At 33.8% G+C, this 17,813-nt stretch overlaps 1 protein-coding gene across 8 annotated transcripts in view; it reads left to right on the top strand.

Moving 5' to 3' along the window:
• Nucleotides 1-17,813, top strand: part of ATP11B (ATPase phospholipid transporting 11B (putative)) — a 112,505-nt gene that overhangs the window by 76,118 nt on the left and 18,574 nt on the right. For 7 of the 8 annotated variants that reach the window (XR_011388037.1, XR_011388036.1, XM_008266558.4 and 4 more), the window contains 8 exons: nt 888-990; nt 3,467-3,612; nt 5,252-5,311; nt 6,907-7,034; nt 8,404-8,542; nt 13,456-13,521; nt 14,031-14,134; nt 16,288-16,453. Coding sequence is in view for 5 of the 8 variants with exons in the window: in XM_008266558.4 (XP_008264780.2) it covers nt 888-990; nt 3,467-3,612; nt 5,252-5,311; nt 6,907-7,034; nt 8,404-8,542; nt 13,456-13,521; nt 14,031-14,134; nt 16,288-16,453 (912 nt within the window). In the remaining 3 variants the exon portion in view is untranslated. The remainder of the gene's footprint in view (nt 1-887; nt 991-3,466; nt 3,613-5,251; nt 5,312-6,906; nt 7,035-8,403; nt 8,543-13,455; nt 13,522-14,030; nt 14,135-16,287; nt 16,454-17,813) is intronic. The other variant, XR_011388038.1, reaches the window with a different exon arrangement.

Here is a 17,813-nt window from a genome sequence, read left to right as displayed (position 1 = left end):
GACTTCAATCCATCTGCACCTTCGAGTGGTTCTTACTCTCATGAAATGATAGTTGTTTGCTAAAAGTGCCCATCAAGTGGTAAACAGATCTTTAGTAGAAAAGTTGAAAAGCAACCTAATGTAATATAAAACTATATTCAGGAAATATTTAAATTTCAGCCACCCATGATTGAAATGGAAATGTATACAAACTCTTTTTAATTCCAGATATGAAATTTGAGGTCTTAGACTGTATCTTTCACAAATATCTTTTGCAGTGCACATTAAGTACTGATTATTTCACATGCATCTAATAGATTAGACATCTAATTTTTTGGGCTTTGTAAAATTTCATTACAGTGCCTAAATTATTGTAACTCAGATACCGTAAGTTATAGAAACTAAAACTGGAGAATAAACAGATTATGTCCAGGTTTTTTATAAAAGTACATTGAAGAATTTGTAAGATTTATTTTTATTTCATCTGGTTTAGTTTTGATTGCTTATTAAAATTTTCTCAATTTTTTTGTAAGAGAAAGCAATTATCGTTCCTATGTATCAAGTGAAAAGAATCATTTCATGAGAAAGAAAAAAATTTTCCTAACAGAATTCAATTAAAGTGCGATTTTTTAACAAAACAAAATTATTAAGCTTTTTAAAATATAAAATGTATTTAAGAGATAGAATGCAAACGTTATACTGTTTTGTTATGAGTTTCTGAAAGACTTCCCTAAAATCTTAATGGAGACATCTCTCAAAAAAGTGAAAACCAGTGCATTTCTTATATATTACAAGATTAGTTCTTTCATTACCATTCTTTTAATTCAGAGTCAGGTCAGATAAATGGCTTTATGCAAATATGAGAAAACTGAAATTCTATGATAAAGAGCTAATTCATTGTCTTTCAGGTAATCAGATTGATAAAAATCTCCCCTGAGAAACCTATAACCTTGGCTGTTGGGGATGGTGCTAATGATGTAAGCATGATACAGGAAGCACATGTTGGAATAGGTGATTGACTTTTTTTTCCTAAACTTTTTAAATTGATGTAATTATTTGGTGGTTTCAGATTTTCCTTTTGTAGACATGTGAATCAAAACTAAATGCAACATAGCAGTATATTATTGTGTAGCTCTGTTAAAATCTATTAAACTCACCATTTAGGATATTTTAGTTCCAAATTTTAAGGAATTAAATACCACTGTAGTGAATTTTATTTTTGCCAATTCTTCTGAATAAAAGAAACTATTTTTTCATGCATTTTGTACCTTATAGAGTACTTGCACACCTTGTTTTACTCTTTTTAAAATCTAAGCTTGTGATTTACAGAGTTGCCCTGATGGTTTTAAAATCTTGTTTTAGAATGTTATTATTATTTACTTTATTTGTGAATCTAAAGATTCTACAGTGAACTTTGAAAATAATTTTAGGTGTAGAAAATTACCCAGACTGTAATAAAAATATAAAATATGAGATAGTTTCTGATTTCAGTAAAAGCCTTTATTCAATTTTCTATTTTTACCTAAAATTTTTATTGGATTCAAAATACTGATATTACTTCCTTACATTAAGTTTATTAATCATTGCATATTTTAACCTCTTAATTTATTAATCATTGCATATTCTGACCTCTCTTCCTCTGTAAGTTTATTTTACAAATAAAGAGCAAAAGAGGAAAATATGGATATGAACTTTTTATTGAAGGATAAACTTTGACAGAAGAGTTGGACAAGTCTCTGTTTTAGAATAGTGCCTGTAATATCCTGTGTTGAGAAGCTGTCAAGTCTGATGTCTCCAATGAATCTCCCAGATCAGCTCCTTCCTCTTTGAGATAATTAACTCTTCATTTTGAAAAGTCGATGTCCTCTCTAGTTTGTACATTGTTGTTTCTATAAATCTCCATAATTTGATGAAACTCTCTATATCATATATTAAAGTACAAAAAACTTTGCTAAGTAGGTCATGAAAGACACATTTCAAATCTCGTAAGGTGGAAAATAAATTTTAAAACCAGAGGCCACACTAGCATATTTGCAGATTATCTGATGAAGTCAGATATTCCTAATATGTGATGTATTAACAAAGTAAGCAGAATAGGAAAAAACTTAAGTGGAAATATGCAGAAGGAATGAAAAAGTATTCAATCTCTAACAGTCAAAGCAATGCTGGTTAAAATTGCCTATCAGATTGGCAGCAATTACAAAAATTGTTAAACCTGAGTTGACAAAGATATAGATAAACAGATACTCTCAAGCATTCTTACTGGAATTATAGATTGGTATACCCTGCACTCTTATTCATAACGAAATTGTAAGTGTACATAGTTCATGGAAAATGCACGTTATATTTTAATCCTATTTTTCCATGAACTTTTTTAAATCCCCATATCTGCCTATTGACATTGCAGTTATGCATCCAGGAATTTCTTTAATAAAATGATTGAATATGTTGATAAAGATATGAGGGGGCCTCAAAGTTCATGGAAAATTTATATTGTGAAAAGACTATGTATAGATTGCAAAGGTTTTTTTTGGCCCCAAATAGCTTACCTTTTAATTCAATTTTTCCATATCTTTTTGAAGTACCCGTGGATATATTATAAGCGATATCCACACTCTATTAAGTAACAAAAGCATTTTGTAACTATCTCATTTTTGTACACATTTTCTTATATATATTAAATACACAGACACAAAGTATGCAGAAGGAAATTCTAAAAGGATATAGACAGAAAACAGTGGTTTTCTCTAGGCACCATGAATAGGTAATTTTCTTTGTACATTTTGGAGCCTTTTGAACTTTAATAACAAAATTTAAAATTTAACTTTGAAAAGTAAGCTTTAAAAGTTTATTTTATATTGAAAATAAATGAATTTGGCAATAACTCTTTTGCTGTTTTGAAGCCTAAATGATTATTGTAACCTAAAAATTATACTCATATTTGTCAGATAAAAGGTTACAATTATTTAAATGATATTGTACAACTTAAAATTTTATTTTAAATATTTTTTTCTTGAAAAAGCACTTACACATAAAAGTTTTAAAAGAGTTAAACTTGCTTATTTTTTGCTAGGTTCAAACAATTCAATATGAATAATTTCAGTGAATATATTCATTGGTAATAGTGAAATTCAAGCTATTTCATAGCATTCTGTCAGAATTCTATTACTCCATGTTTTATGCTTATCAGTATAATAATTTATGCACCTACTAGATCCTTAACTTTCAATATTATTTTTATAATATTGTATTTTATTATACTTCCTTGAAAATTGATGTTACATGTCAGGTATGTATTCCAACTGTCTATTACATATTTAAGTAGAATAACTTTTAGGGACAACTGCTATCTGCTGTAAATGAGGATTTAGTGTTCTTTGTAAGTTCAGGTTCAACCACTATAAACAATTAAGATATTTTCAGATGTATGATGAAAATTATTCTGTGTGTTAACAGTAATCATGCTTTTTTGTTTTCTGTATTACAGGAATCATGGGTAAAGAAGGAAGACAGGCTGCAAGAAATAGTGACTATGCAATAGCTAGATTTAAATTCCTCTCCAAATTACTTTTTGTTCATGGTCATTTTTATTATATTAGAATAGCTACCCTTGTACAGTATTTTTTTTATAAGGTAAGTTTCATGCATAAATAAAATCAATTATTGATATAGTAATTTAAAGTTTCAGCATAAACACTTCTGGTAGTTTCATTATGTAAAAAATTACAGGATTTTTGAAATAAATCTAATTTATACTAATAGAAAGCAAATCAGTGGTAGCTAGGAACAAAAGGTACAGTTGATAGAATTAACTAGAAAGCAATGTAAGAGCTGGTGATAGAAAAGTTCTCTAATTTTATTGTATTTGAATTTGTCAAAATATCAAAACTTACAGTTTAAAGTGACGTGGTTTGTTGTAGGATACAATAAATTTGATTTATTTATTTTAAAGATTTACTTTGTTTATTTGAAAGGCAGAGTTAGAAAGGGAGAGACAGAGAGACGTCGATCTTCCATCTTCTGGTTCACTCCACTAAATCTGATTTTCTTTAAAGTTATTTTGTCTTGGGGCCAGCATTGTGGTACAGCGACATCCAGGCATCCCATATGGGTGAGGGTTGGAGTCCCAGCTGCTCCACTTCTGATCCAGCTTCCTGCTAATGAGCCTGGGAAAGCAGCAACAGATGGCCCAAGTTCTTGGGCCCCTGCACCCATGGAAGAGACCTAGAAGAAGCTCCTGGCACCTGACTTTAGCCTGGTTTCTCCCTGGCCATTGCAGCCATCTGAGGTGCAACACGGGGGACAGAAAATCTCTCTCTATAATCCCAACTTTCAAATGTAAATCTTTTTTTTTTTTTAAAGTTACTTTGTCTTGAACCAGTAAGTAAATTTTCATGTCACTCCAGTATGATGGTTTCAAGCAAAGTTTCTTAACACTTTTTGTGCCCTGCCTGACCTCTTGATAGTGTACTAAAATGTATGTACTCCTTAATATAGTGGTTTTATATGCGTAAAATAAAACAGGTGGATGGAAGACCTCTCTCTGTCTATAACTCTGTCTCTCAAGTAAATAAATAAAACTTTAAAAAATAAATAAATAAAACATAGGATTACAAGGAAACTAATTGTGTTGAAATACTGTTCTATCTCTGGACCCTTTTGGGAGGGTAGAATCTGGAACCCATATAAACAGCCGTTGCTACCAAGACACTTGATAAACCAGAGTGTCTCATATTGCATATATTTCTGTAATTAACAGCTGCAAGCTAATGAAAGAACACTAGTGGACTGCATATTGGTATCAGATGAGCATGGTAGTGTTTTTCTAGCTTATTACTCCAGCTTTTACTTATCAATTCATTGAGATGGAAAGGTGTTTTGGTAGTCCATTTATTGTGTGCTTTAAATATTTTTGTAATATATAAAGCTTTCATAGTCCTAACGTTTAGGTAAATCTTACTTTTTGAACTATAAAAGTACTGAATAAAAATTAGAAGTTTATAAATTAAAAATTACGACATTGCTTGTCAGTTACCAAAGCTAAGGCTTTTTCATTCTGACATATACACTGTTGCTTAGAAAGATGGGAGATGTTTTTAATAAAATGAGAATTCTACTTTCCCATTTTATGCAGACAAGTCCTTACAGACCAATCATCTATTTCATATCAATCTAAGTTGTGTGACCAATTTTGTAGCTAGTCATTTCAGAATTTGTTTTCTCTTGTAGACCTAAATATTTTAATTATATCTCATTTTATCTTGTTTTTCAGAATGTGTGTTTTATCACACCCCAGTTTTTATATCAGTTCTACTGTTTGTTTTCCCAACAAGTAAGTAAACAGAAGTTGTGTTTTGTCCTTTTAGAGTAAGATGTGTATATTTAAATTTTGAATACATTTGGAAGGATTTTTTTCATTTTTTTCTTAGTCCTGCAGGTAACTAAACAAAACTTTCTGATCCATATATTTGATCAGCATAGCATTCATGTTTATTGTGGTTTTCAGTTTGAAGTAAGTGTTGGTGCAAAAGTATTTTTCAGTTGTGGATGCTTTTTTAAACTATGTATGAACTCTTAACAGCTTCTCAGAGAATTTGATAACTTTTTTCAGCTTATTTGTGATATTTCTGTAGCTTCCTTATCAAACCAGGCCAGATGAGCATTGGAGATTCATTTCAGTTTCATTTTTGACTGAGAACTTTTTTAGGTCTGAAAGGAAACTTACTGATTTAGCCAGGATGGCAAGCAAGTTTCATCTTAGGAACTAGCTTTAAATAATTGATAGGGGTCTCTCCAGTACTGTTCTGAAAAGGTTTCAGAGACCACAGGTTCAGACAGGAGATGCTGTGATTGTTTAGCAGTGGCTGTGGTGGACACGGACATGGGAGAAGTCTTCAGTGGCACACATGTCAGGTATTTGCCATTCCTGAACTGTTTTATTTCATAGAAAAAGAAAGTGAAATCCACAGAAATCAAGTAGCTTGCTCAAGATCACATAAGTTGATGAGTCACCCGTGACTTGGACCTACTCCGTCTGATTAGTTGAGCCCCCTTTCTTCATAACACATTATACATCTCAAATTGATTAAGGCATTGTTTCTAATTTGTTGAAAAACTAAGAGCTTAATTATCTTTGTTTTTCATGTGCTGTTTCTGTGCTTAATCACTGTCTTCTCTGGTTTTAGTCTATAATTCTGAATTACAAATAGCTGGTTGAGCACTGATTGCCAGTAACAATTTCTTTATCTGAATGAAATAAGGATAATAAGAATGCTGTAAGATCATATGACAATGTGACCTGATCTGGATTGATGTAGGGTTTTCAGGGACCTTACACTGTAATTTAGGAGACAGTGTTAATAACAATAAAATCAGTATCTGAAGCTTTAGCAAAGTGCTAAGCAGTTAGTACCAATAGTATCACCTATGACTCCTCAGAGAAGGAAGCTATCATCAAGGACTGGCACCACCATGAAAAAAGTTCATAGAAGAAGAATCTTGTTCATTGCCTTAAAGAAAATGTAGGACATACATGGGGTGACCAAGCCATGAGAGCAAAATCATATGTATTACATTTCTAAGGCATGGTAAGACACTAGGATGCTTGTGGGAAAAATATGTAAAAATATATCACAAGGGCCAAATTGTGGAGAATCTTGAAATTTAGATCCAATTCACTGCAATTTCAGAAACATCAACAGCAAATCATTCCAATTTCTACAAAGAATATAAATCTAAGAATATTATATGTCTACGTAAAAATAAATTGGAGTTATTTACTTGGAATTACTTAAACGGAATTTGATGTCAACTGTAAAACCTACAATTGTATGCTTATATTTAATATGCTGCTTTGGGATTATATACAAAAGGGTAATAGTAATACATAGTTTAAATTCTGAAAATTTTTCCAATGTCTCTTTCTAGACACTGTATGACAGTGTGTACCTGACTTTATACAACATTTGTTTTACTTCCCTACCTATTCTGATATATAGTCTTTTGGAACAGCATATAGACCCTCATATATTACAGAACAAGCCTACCCTCTATCGGTAAGTATTTTCTGATATTAAATGTCCACAGCATTTCTGATTGCAAATAATGTGTGCAATAGTTACCAGTTTTAAAATGTACCTAAAAATATAGCCAAATATATTAGGTGGTGTCTTGGCGGTTAATACTTTACTAAGGAAAGTACTTTGGTTGTCTTATGGCTTAATTGGTTATTGATCATCAAAGAAAATTTGAATAACTTTCCCAACATTTTGAAGAATGAATACTTTTATCCTAGAAATGCATTGGATGATTATGTAATTTGTACTTACTGTTGTAAACCAGTAATACTGTCTTTCACATAGAAGAAATTACTCATTAATTAGTTATCTCTAGAATTCCAAAAAAAAGTAGTTTATGTTTTGGTATTACCGGATTTTTGAGTAATAATCACTGCCAAATGCTGGGTTGAGGACATTAATTACCTTCCCAGATTCTCCTGCTTCATTCCTGCTTTGCCAAAACCAAGAAAACACAGAGATGTGAATCCTCCTCTGGACCAACATAGGGGTCTGCTGTAAAGTAATTACAGAAGTGTCTATAGAGGTATCCATTATCCAGATACGGAATAACTCTCTTTGGTTTTCCTGGATATCTAAGACAGGGTATGCATGACCCACGAGTGGCACAAGTTGTTTCTTCTCTTGATAGCTGTTGTTGAGAGGAACATTAGTAAGGAGCCTAGGGGCCAGTGTTGTAGCACAGCAGGTTAAACCACAACCTGTGACACTGGCGTCCCATATGAGTACCAGTTTAGGTCTTGGCTGCTCCACCTGCTGTCCAGTTCCCTGCTAATGAGCCTGGGAAAGCAGCAGAATAAGGCCCACATTCTTGGGTCCATGCCATCCACATGGGAGACACAGATGGCCTGGCCTGGCCCAGCCTCAGCCATTGCATCCATTTGGGGAGTGAACCACCGAATGGAAGATATCTCTCTCCCTCTCTCGCCTTCTTTTTGTCTCTCTCTCTCCCTCTTTCTGTAACTCTCCCTTTCAAGTAAGTAACAAATCTTTTTTTAAAAAATGAATCTAAATGCTGACCCTCACTCAGATGACCTCACTAAAGAGAACATCATGGCAGAGTAACTGAAGGTTCACAGAAGAACATAATACAGATAGCTCAGCTTGTCACAATTAAACTGAAGAATTATGCCTGTATCATTTCTTTCTCAAATGAGAAAGTATTTTGAACTTTGGATGTATGATATTAGAAGTGGTGGTTTGTAAATTTGGATTTATTTTCTCTGCTAATATTTTCAAGCAGTTTTAAATTAGAATTTATTTTTTAATTACCAAATATTATTATTTAACAGGTAAATAATAAATCCTAATTTGTCACTTTTTCTCTTTCTCCTTTTCTTTAATTTAGAGACATTAGTAAAAATCGTCTGTTAAGCATTAAAACATTTCTTTATTGGACCATCCTGGGTTTCAGTCATGCCTTTATTTTCTTTTTTGGATCCTATTTTCTAATTGGCAAAGATGCATCTCTGCTTGGAAATGGCCAGGTAAAATATTTAGTTTTGGAAAGAAAATGCTTAAATAGTTTTATTTGGTTTGGTTTTTGATAATTTTCTGTCATAGAAAATAAAATAAAAATTAGATCTAACTCATATAGTTTGAGATGTTAAATTAAAATGTAAATACAAGTTTAAAATTTTTAACTTTATAAAGTTTCACACAAATAGAAATTGAAGCAGAAAGGCTATAGAGAATATAATCTGAAAATGAAACTGAAATGACTAGACAATCAAGCTAATTCAGAAATTAGCTCACACAGTGGGTTGTGGTCTGCCCCTTCCTGCTTCTCATCTGAGAACTGTGTTTTCATAGTAGCTGCTGTGTATCTGATGTGCTATGTGCCGAGACACAAACCAGCATCCCCTATCTTTGCAGGCGGCGGCTTAACCCACTGCACCACAACACCAGCACCACACTAACTACTTTTCAAAGGGAGATCCCTTCCTGTTTTGTCTTGTTTTGTCCATTTACTACTAAAGTGTATAGGGCCTCAAAGGAAAATATCTATCATTAATGATATTTTCTCTTCATGAAAATGTATACCTTGGGTCAGCGCTGTGACACCACAAGTTAAATCCCCAGGCTGTGGCGCTGGCAGCCCATATCCATGCCTGTTCAGGTCCCAGCTGCACCACTTCCCATCCAGCTCCCTGCTGTGGCCTGGGAAAGCAGCCGAGAATGGCCCAAGGCCTTGGGCCCCTGTACCCATATGGGAGACCTGGAGGGAGTTCCTGGCTCCTGGCTTCAGATCAGCCCAGCTCCAGCCGTAGTGGCCATTTGGGGAGTGAACCAGCGGATAGAGGACTTCTCTCTCTCTCTCTACCTCTGTCTGTAACTCTGTCTTTCAAATAAATAAAATCTTTAAAAAAGAAAAAAAAGAAAATATATACCTCGTTTAAAAAAGTAAATTAAAATTTAAAAGATATAGGATGGGAAGAAAAAGTGAAAAGTTGTTAGAGCAGTCTAATTCCAGTTAGGCTTCTCCATTAAAGAGTTTGAGATTGTCAGACCTTCATTACCAAGCTAAAACACAATATTCTATTACATTAAAAATTAAATGGAAAATAAGCCGGCGCCGTGGCTCAATAGGCTAATCCTCCACCTTGCGGCGCCGGCACACCGGGCTCTAGTCCCGGTTGGGGCGCCGGATTCTGTCCCGGTTGCCCCTCTTCCAGGCCAGCTCTCTGCTATGGCCAGGGAGTGCAGTGGAGGATGGCCCAGGTGCTTGGGCCCTGCACCCCATGGGAGACCAGGAAAAGCACCTGGCTCCTGGCTCCTGCCAGGATCAGCGCGGTGCGCCGGCTGCAGCGGCGGCCATTGGAGGGTGAACCAGCGGCAAAAGGAAGACCTTTCTCTCACTGTCCACTCTGCCTGTCAAAAAAAAAAAAAAAAAAAAAAAAAAAAAAAAAAAATTAAATGGAAAATAAAGACAAAAGAGAAAGTAACTCTTCACCTCTTCATCAAGCCTTGAAGATTCAGGCCATTTGGCGATTAGTTGGGGGTGAACAGTTAGCAATGCAGTGTAGAATGAAGGAGATGAAATTTCAGCTTGTAATTTTGAGAAGCAAAAACACAAACCTTTGTTGTGGTATTTTCTATTTTTCTGTAATTTTTAATTATTTCTTTTCTTATTTCTGACCTTTAATTTCTTTTTCATGCGATACATGTTATGAATTGTTAAAAGCTAATCATTAGGTGATAAGAGCTGGAAATATGCTACATTGTATCTGTATCCCACAGAGAACCCAGTGTCCTTTATTTCGATTCAAATAACTCAACTACTGTAATTTCTAATCCAGTCATTCAAGAAAACATCTATAATTTAATTCCTAAAGATAGATAAGAATTTTTATTAGAAGATTATATGGTAAAGGTATCTTTATCTAATCCATTGTAGAATTTCCTTGTATGCTGGTTTATTCATGAGACACATACTTAAAGAACTAACAATATTCCAGATACTTAATTGAAAATCAGATGTAACTGAACTTTAGAAACATATATCTTTCTTCTTATGGTATGACAATTGGTCTTTTGTTACCATTGATGACTTAGTTTCTACTGGAGAGCTGAACAACTAATTACTCTAAGAAAGGTAATTCTCAAATTCTTAAGCAGATAGGTGGATAGTCAAGCCTGATAAAGAGAAGGTTTTCATCTTTTGTTTGTTCTTAAACTCATTCTTCCTTAACCCAGGACTTTGTTCCTATAGTTAGCCCTTCTTTGTCCTCTGTTGGCTCAAATCCAATACCCTATGAACATGCTGTCCCATATTGTAATAAAAAACATACTTCCAGACCTACAACTGCCTGCTCTGATGACATTTTTTCTGTATTTAGAGCAAAACTTGAATAAGTTATTAAGTTATTCCTTGTCACTGTTTCTACTTCCTGTCTTCCTGTTCACCCTTAAAGATCTTTATGATCTAAAATCACGGTTTTATTGTCACCACCAGTTCTGCATTACTGAATCCAAGAGCATGTCTCAGACCTTAGGAATTTGACCATCAGGCACAGTGTTCCTTCTATTCTCAGCCTCCATACTTAACTTTGACTTCCTAATATTTTTTACTACCCACTTTCAGTCTTTTCTTTCTGCCCTCAGAATCAGCTGGATAATTTTTTGTTGTGGGGCTGTCCTCTGAATTGGAAAATGTTTAGCAGCATGCCTTGCCACGACCCACTAGATACCGGTAGCACACATACAACATCTCCCTGGTAATGATAACCAAAAATGTCTTCAGACTCTGCCAAATGTCTCCTGAGGGACAAAATCACCATGGAGCAATGTCCAGGGCTCAGTCCAAGGCTGAGTTTGTTTGTTTTAAAGAAGGGGATATGGTTTAATTATTTTTAATTTGTTTTCTATGAAAAGCAGAGAAACAGAGACAGAGATTTTTCATCCGCTTGTTCACTCCCCCAAATACCCACAACAGCCAAAACTAGGAGCCCAGAACTCAATCCAGATCTCCCATGTGGGTGGCAGGGACCCCCAGTACTTGAGTGATCACCTGCTACTTCCCAGGATGCACATTAACAGGAAGCCAGAATTGGAAATGGAGCCAAGACTCAAGTCTAGGGACTCGACTGTGTGATAAAGGCAATGCAGACATCATCTTAACCGCTGCACCAGCCGTCTGCCCCACTTCTTTATCTGAACACTGGGTGCACGCATGCTTCCTACCTGCAGCTGATTCCAGAAGGAGGCAAATTGGATAGAAACTATTTTTAAAATCTTTGTCTCTTCTGAGCAGGCATAGATCCAGGTTTAGTAAAATTTACCAAACCTTCTTTAAGAAGAAAAAAGAAACTTTACAAATATAAAGTTACTGTATGTGAAAGTGCTGTGAGTGACATAAATGTGTCCTACTTCATCCAAACCAAATGTAAGCTCAACTCATTTCTCTTCAGCCAGGTTCCCAAAATACCCTCTCCACCCACTTCATCACCAACCAGCAAAACAGGAAGTCATAATGGAAAGAGACTACAGTCTAAACTAAGTGATTTCCGTTGAAATCATTACTCTTTATGATATTACCCACCCCCATCAAATGTGACAGTGTTTCCATGACCCCTTCTAAGGCCTGGGAAAGGGCTTAGGCAAGAGGAAGCCCTAAATCCGCTATGGCCGAAGTCCCCTGGCTACATTGAAGTATCTGTCCCCACAGTCCTGAAAGACAAGACTGGTACTTCTCCAAGTGCTGAGTTGAGACTCACTTATCTTCAGCATTTCTGAATCATTTCTATAGATGATAAAAGTAAGAAAGTAAGAACAAGTTCAGTATGACTTTCCCATTCTTCTCTTGACAAGTAAACTCTCCAAATACTCTCAATGTCTGTAATCTGAGAGTGGGCACTTATCCTAACAGTAAAGACAGCAGTGTCCCAGATCAGAATTAGGTTAGATTCTCAGTTCTGACTCCTAACTCCAGCTTCCTGCTAATGCAGAAGTAAATAGCTTCCTGCCACCCACATGGGAGACCTGGATGGATTGCCCAACTCCTGATTTTGGCCAAGCCCAGCCCTGACCACAAACCAGCAGATGGGAGCTCTCCCTGTCTCTCTAGTTTCTCCCTCCCTCCCCCTACCTCTCTCTCTCCCCCCCACCTCCTCCTCCTCCCTCTCATATAAATAACTTGAATTTTAATAAATATTTCACTTTTGGTAATAACTATTTTATAGTAACTTATAATAACTGTTTATTTTACTGATGGTTTGTTATCTACTGTCCTTTTTTGTGTGCCCTAATTCTTATAGAAACTTACGAGATTTAACAATAAAGTTAGTTTATAGGTAGGACTAAGTAATTTATCAAGTAATGCTAATTGTTAGAAATCTATTCTTAAATGACATTTTCAAATATTTCTTTAAACTAATGTTAAAATTATGACTACTTTGTAAGCCAAATTAATATTAATCTCTTGTTCTACTACATGTGAAAATAAAATCTTGATATTCTTTTGGGATTCTGTATGTTTAATAAACCTTAGTAAAAAGAATCCTTTTTGGCATTAACTGCATTTTTACATGGAATCCTTTGAAGAGTAATTCTAGTGGCCATTATCTTTCCTTTCAGATACTGATTTTTAAGGTAAATTTCTTTTCTTCTGCTCTGCTTATACAGTGTGGCAAGCCAAGTGGTCTGCTGTAACTTCTGGTTGGGAGAACATGGCTTTGTTAGCATTTTTACTTTGTAACAGAAATAAAGTAGCTATGAACAACTAAATCAGCCTGTGCAACATAATTCTAAACCCATTCTTGGGTTCTCAGTCTGATGCTATCCAAAGGATCATGATGTATAAGAAAAGTGATGTTTATGATAAAGAATGAAATTACTTTTTAACCAGATGTCTGGTTTAACATCATGACACAAAATGTAATAGTTTATTCTTTCTATTTAGATGTTTGGAAACTGGACATTTGGCACTTTGGTCTTCACAGTCATGGTTATTACAGTCACAGTAAAGGTTAGTACTGAAATTATGAACTTGGACACATTTGTGTTTATATAATTAGTACTTAAATGTCTTCATTTCTTTAGTTTTAGGTATTTCCCTTTCCTTACTGAATAATGAGTAATTTCACTTACTCTTTTTTTAATAATTCATTTAAATTTTATCCAAAAATATCTTTTATTATTTTAGAAAGTCTTAGCTAATTCTTATGGTCAAATAAAAATAATAGTCATTGAAATTTTGCTTCTCTATAAGTAATGCAAAACAACAAACTTTGTTTTGGGCCATATAGTTGAGAATAATCAGATGAAATTTCAGCATTGCTTCCTCACAAAAGAAAAATACTATAAACTTGAAATTATTCAGTTTCTTAAAGGACTCTTACATAAGTATTTTTCTTTTGAGAGACTATGCCATGAGACTTTTAGACACTTAAAATTAATGTTTTATTCTTTAGTTTTATCTAACATGTTAAAGCTTTACTATTTTATATTTCTAAGGATTTTTTAAAAATTTTTTAGATGGCTCTGGAAACTCATTTTTGGACGTGGATCAATCATCTTGTTACCTGGGGATCTATTATATTTTATTTTGTGTTTTCTTTGTTTTATGGAGGGATTCTCTGGTGAGTTACTATATTATATTTTGATTATATTGATTGACCTATAATAAATGTTTATTGTGATGATTTCATTGTGAATAAATTTCACCTAGAAGAGTTTTGATACCCTATCCTGATAATAAAGTCACTTCTTTTGGTTGATCTTACTGACATGGAGGTGAAAAACTAACATTTATTGAATATCTACTATATTCTAGAAGTTTTATCTAAGGTACTGCACGATTCATTACAGTATAATCTTTTTTTTTTAATCTTACTTTTTTTTTCTTTTTACCAAGAAACAGTTTATTTAATGTATACAAACTTCATGCATTTCATATATACAAATTTAGGAAGACAGTGATTCTTCCTACCCTACCCTCCCTCCTGCCCATACTCTCACCCTTCTCCCTCCTCCCTCTCCTAGTCCCATTCAAATTTTTTACTAAGATCTATCTTAATTATCTTAAACATATAAGCTTAACCCTAAACTAAGAGTTTAACAAATGGTATGAAAAATAAAAACCTGTTTCTCAACAGTCAAGACAAGGGCTCTTCAAAATCAGTGCATCTCCAAGTCTCAATCTAACTTCTATAGATTACCTTTTAGGTACTCTATTAGTTACCACAGATCAGGGAGAGCATATAGTATTTGTCTTTCTGGGACTGGCTTATTTCACTAAGTATAATGATTTCCAGTTGCATCCATTTTGTTACAAACAAGATTTCATTTTTCTTTTTTACTGCTCTGTCATATTCCATAGTGTACATATACCATAATTTTTTTTAATCTACTCTTCAGTTGATGGACATCTGGGTTGATTCCGTATATTAGCTATTGTGAATTGAGCTGCAGTAAACATGGGAGTACAGATAACTTTTTCATATGCTGATTTCACCAGTGGCTTGGGCTGGTGCAGGCTGGTCTCACTTCACTCTCCAAAGCTGGTGCTGAGGCTCTTGGGTGCTGGGGTTTGTTGTGTCAGTGTTCCTGCTGTGCATCCACAGCCTCCTTGTGGAGCCACAGCATCCCTCTTCCTTCCACGGAGTTTCCACTGCAGTTTTCTCCCTAACTTTTCCGAGATCTCACTCTTTCCACTTTTTAAAGCTATCTTCCCCTAGCCTAGAGCAGTAAGCTCCCTCCCTATTCCACCATCTTGGAATCTTCCACAGTAATATTATCCCCATTTTTCCTATGTGGAAATAGCTCCAAAGTTACAAAGGTAGAGAAGTAGCAGAGTCAGGATTTAAACTTCAGTTGTTTTGCTTCACAGTGAGTGTTCTTTATACTAACCATATTACCTCCAGATTATTTATTAATGTGTATAATAAAATCCAATAGAACCATTAAATTTTGATTGTTGAGTTAATGTCTCTCTGACAGGTTAGTAATATGGTTCATTTTCATTGGTAGAATCAGATACTTAGCTAACTATTCTGATCTATGAAAAATTAATGCTTCTACTAAGATTCTGTGGTAAGTGATGGACACCCAAAGTCTCTCTGTTAGAAAATTTATATTATATTTGTCTAATGTGCATTTGATCCATTTATCAGGCAAAGACTTTGGAAGTTAGTCAAAAAAACTTAGATTAGCTAAACATTAACTTCCATTTAGGATCATAAAAAGATATTCCTATTAGTATTGCTTTTTTATAATCCTCTTCTCCATTTCTTTCTGTATTCCCCTATATTCTTTTGAAGTGATATATACAAAAAAAACAAAAAAGATAAGTAAAACCCCAATAGAACATCTTTATAATACTATTACTATCTAGAAATATTATTTGTGAGTATATTTATTTTAAAATATGTTTTTAAAGAAGAGCCTATGAATGAATAAGCAGAATAAATAAATAAAGCAGTAGAAAATATTTTGTTGCTTTTCTTAGTCTCTTAATCTGAATTACTGTATTTCTCTTGCTGTCCCACCATTTAATGAGGGTTATCTAGTCAACTGCTTGTCACTCCCCTACTAATAAAAACCATAACTGTTACTAAAAATAATTGAAATGGATTTTATTTTTTGAAAAGCCCATCTTGTATTAATTATCAATTCAGAACATTTTCCTGGACTGCTCTTAAAATTGTTACTTTCAGGTATAGTGTGTTTGTTTGGTGTCTTGGTTTAAGTCTTTGAGTTTTACTTTTATGAAGTCCACTGTCTGTCTTTGCAGGCCCTTTTTGGGTTCCCAGAATATGTACTTTGTATTTATTCAGCTCCTATCAAGTGGTTCTGCTTGGTTTGCCATAATTCTTATGGTTGTTACATGTTTGTTTCTTGATGTCATGAAGAAGGTATTTGACCGACAACTCCATCCTACAAGTACTGAAAAGGCACAGGTAACCACCTTTTATATTCAACATCTTTTTAATTATGAGCTTTAATGATGAACAACTATGACTGTAATTTGCTTACATCAGAAAGTAGGAAATTACCTGTTCCTGTATCAAGTATTTTGCAGTATGAACATTGTCAAATATGATTTTAAGTTGTTTTATTATTTTTAATTTTATGACTACTGATAAATTATAATATTTTAAAATTACATTATTATTAATAAAGCTCTAGGTTTTGAATACAGAACTATTAATTTATATCCAGATAATAACAATAGCTATATTTTAAATAATATTTTCACAGCATTTAATCAGATATATATTGAGATATATAGCTATGTCTTTTGAAACATTAGAATTTGAATAATTTTTTATGCTATTTTGTTTTTACAAGGTATGAAATAAGTTCTTTAACCTAAATAATCTTTATAGAGTAGATTTTTATAAAGTGTTATATGACTAAGGATTTATTAATAAATGTTGAACTATAGCACACAGTCATAGTATGTTACATAGTGCTTAAGCATATGGGGTTTAAATATCCATGTTTCATTCTAAATAAGAAAGAATATGCGGTTTGGGGCCTGAGAGGTCTCAGTTCAGATCCAAGCTCCACCACTTAGTAATTCTGTGACTTTTCATCTCAGCTTCCTCTTTGGGAAAATTATAATAGAAATGTCTTTCTCATTACCTTTGTAGTGAGAATTAAATGAAAGAATATATAGTAGATGGTCAAGAAATTGTAGCTGTTAATTGGATGTGTCTTTTTTGTATAATTGACTAGTACAGGAGCTAGAAGTCCATCTTAAGTTGGCTTTCTAACTGTACCATAGTGTTGAGTACATATCTGAAGAATATATTCTAATTAATGCTTATGTACTGTAAATGCTAGATTAAGTTGGTTTTTTTTTTTACATATTTGTTTCATAACAAGCAAATTTTGTTTAAATTTGGGGCAGTTAGTTGCAGATTCATCCTGCAAATAGAACACATACTTCCTAAGTATTTAGGTAACTGAATGAGGCTTCCTAAATAGTGAATTGGTTTTAATTATTAGTGATATCAGCAATGTTTCCTCAACATTTAGTTGCTGTGGAAACTTAATCCTAGCCAATATTCATTTTAACATCATTGAGGTAGCATAGACCTTTGAAACCCGACAAATGTGAATTCAAGTACTGTTTCACTTATAAGACATAAATCCATGATCAGGTCACTTTGCTAGACCTTAATCTCCTCCTCTGTAAAATCAGAATAATAATTATTACCTTACATGACTGTGCAAGACAATAACACCTGACACTAACACTGTTTCTACAAACAGTCCTCAGTGAAGACATTGCCATTGTAAGTATGAAGCAGG

The sequence above is a fragment of the Oryctolagus cuniculus genome, chromosome 4, assembly GCF_964237555.1.
Source record: "Oryctolagus cuniculus chromosome 4, mOryCun1.1, whole genome shotgun sequence".
Classification (NCBI taxonomy): Eukaryota; Metazoa; Chordata; class Mammalia; order Lagomorpha; family Leporidae; genus Oryctolagus; species Oryctolagus cuniculus.
Note: the sequence above shows the minus strand (reverse complement) of the source record. Positions and strands in the feature narration are given on the sequence as shown.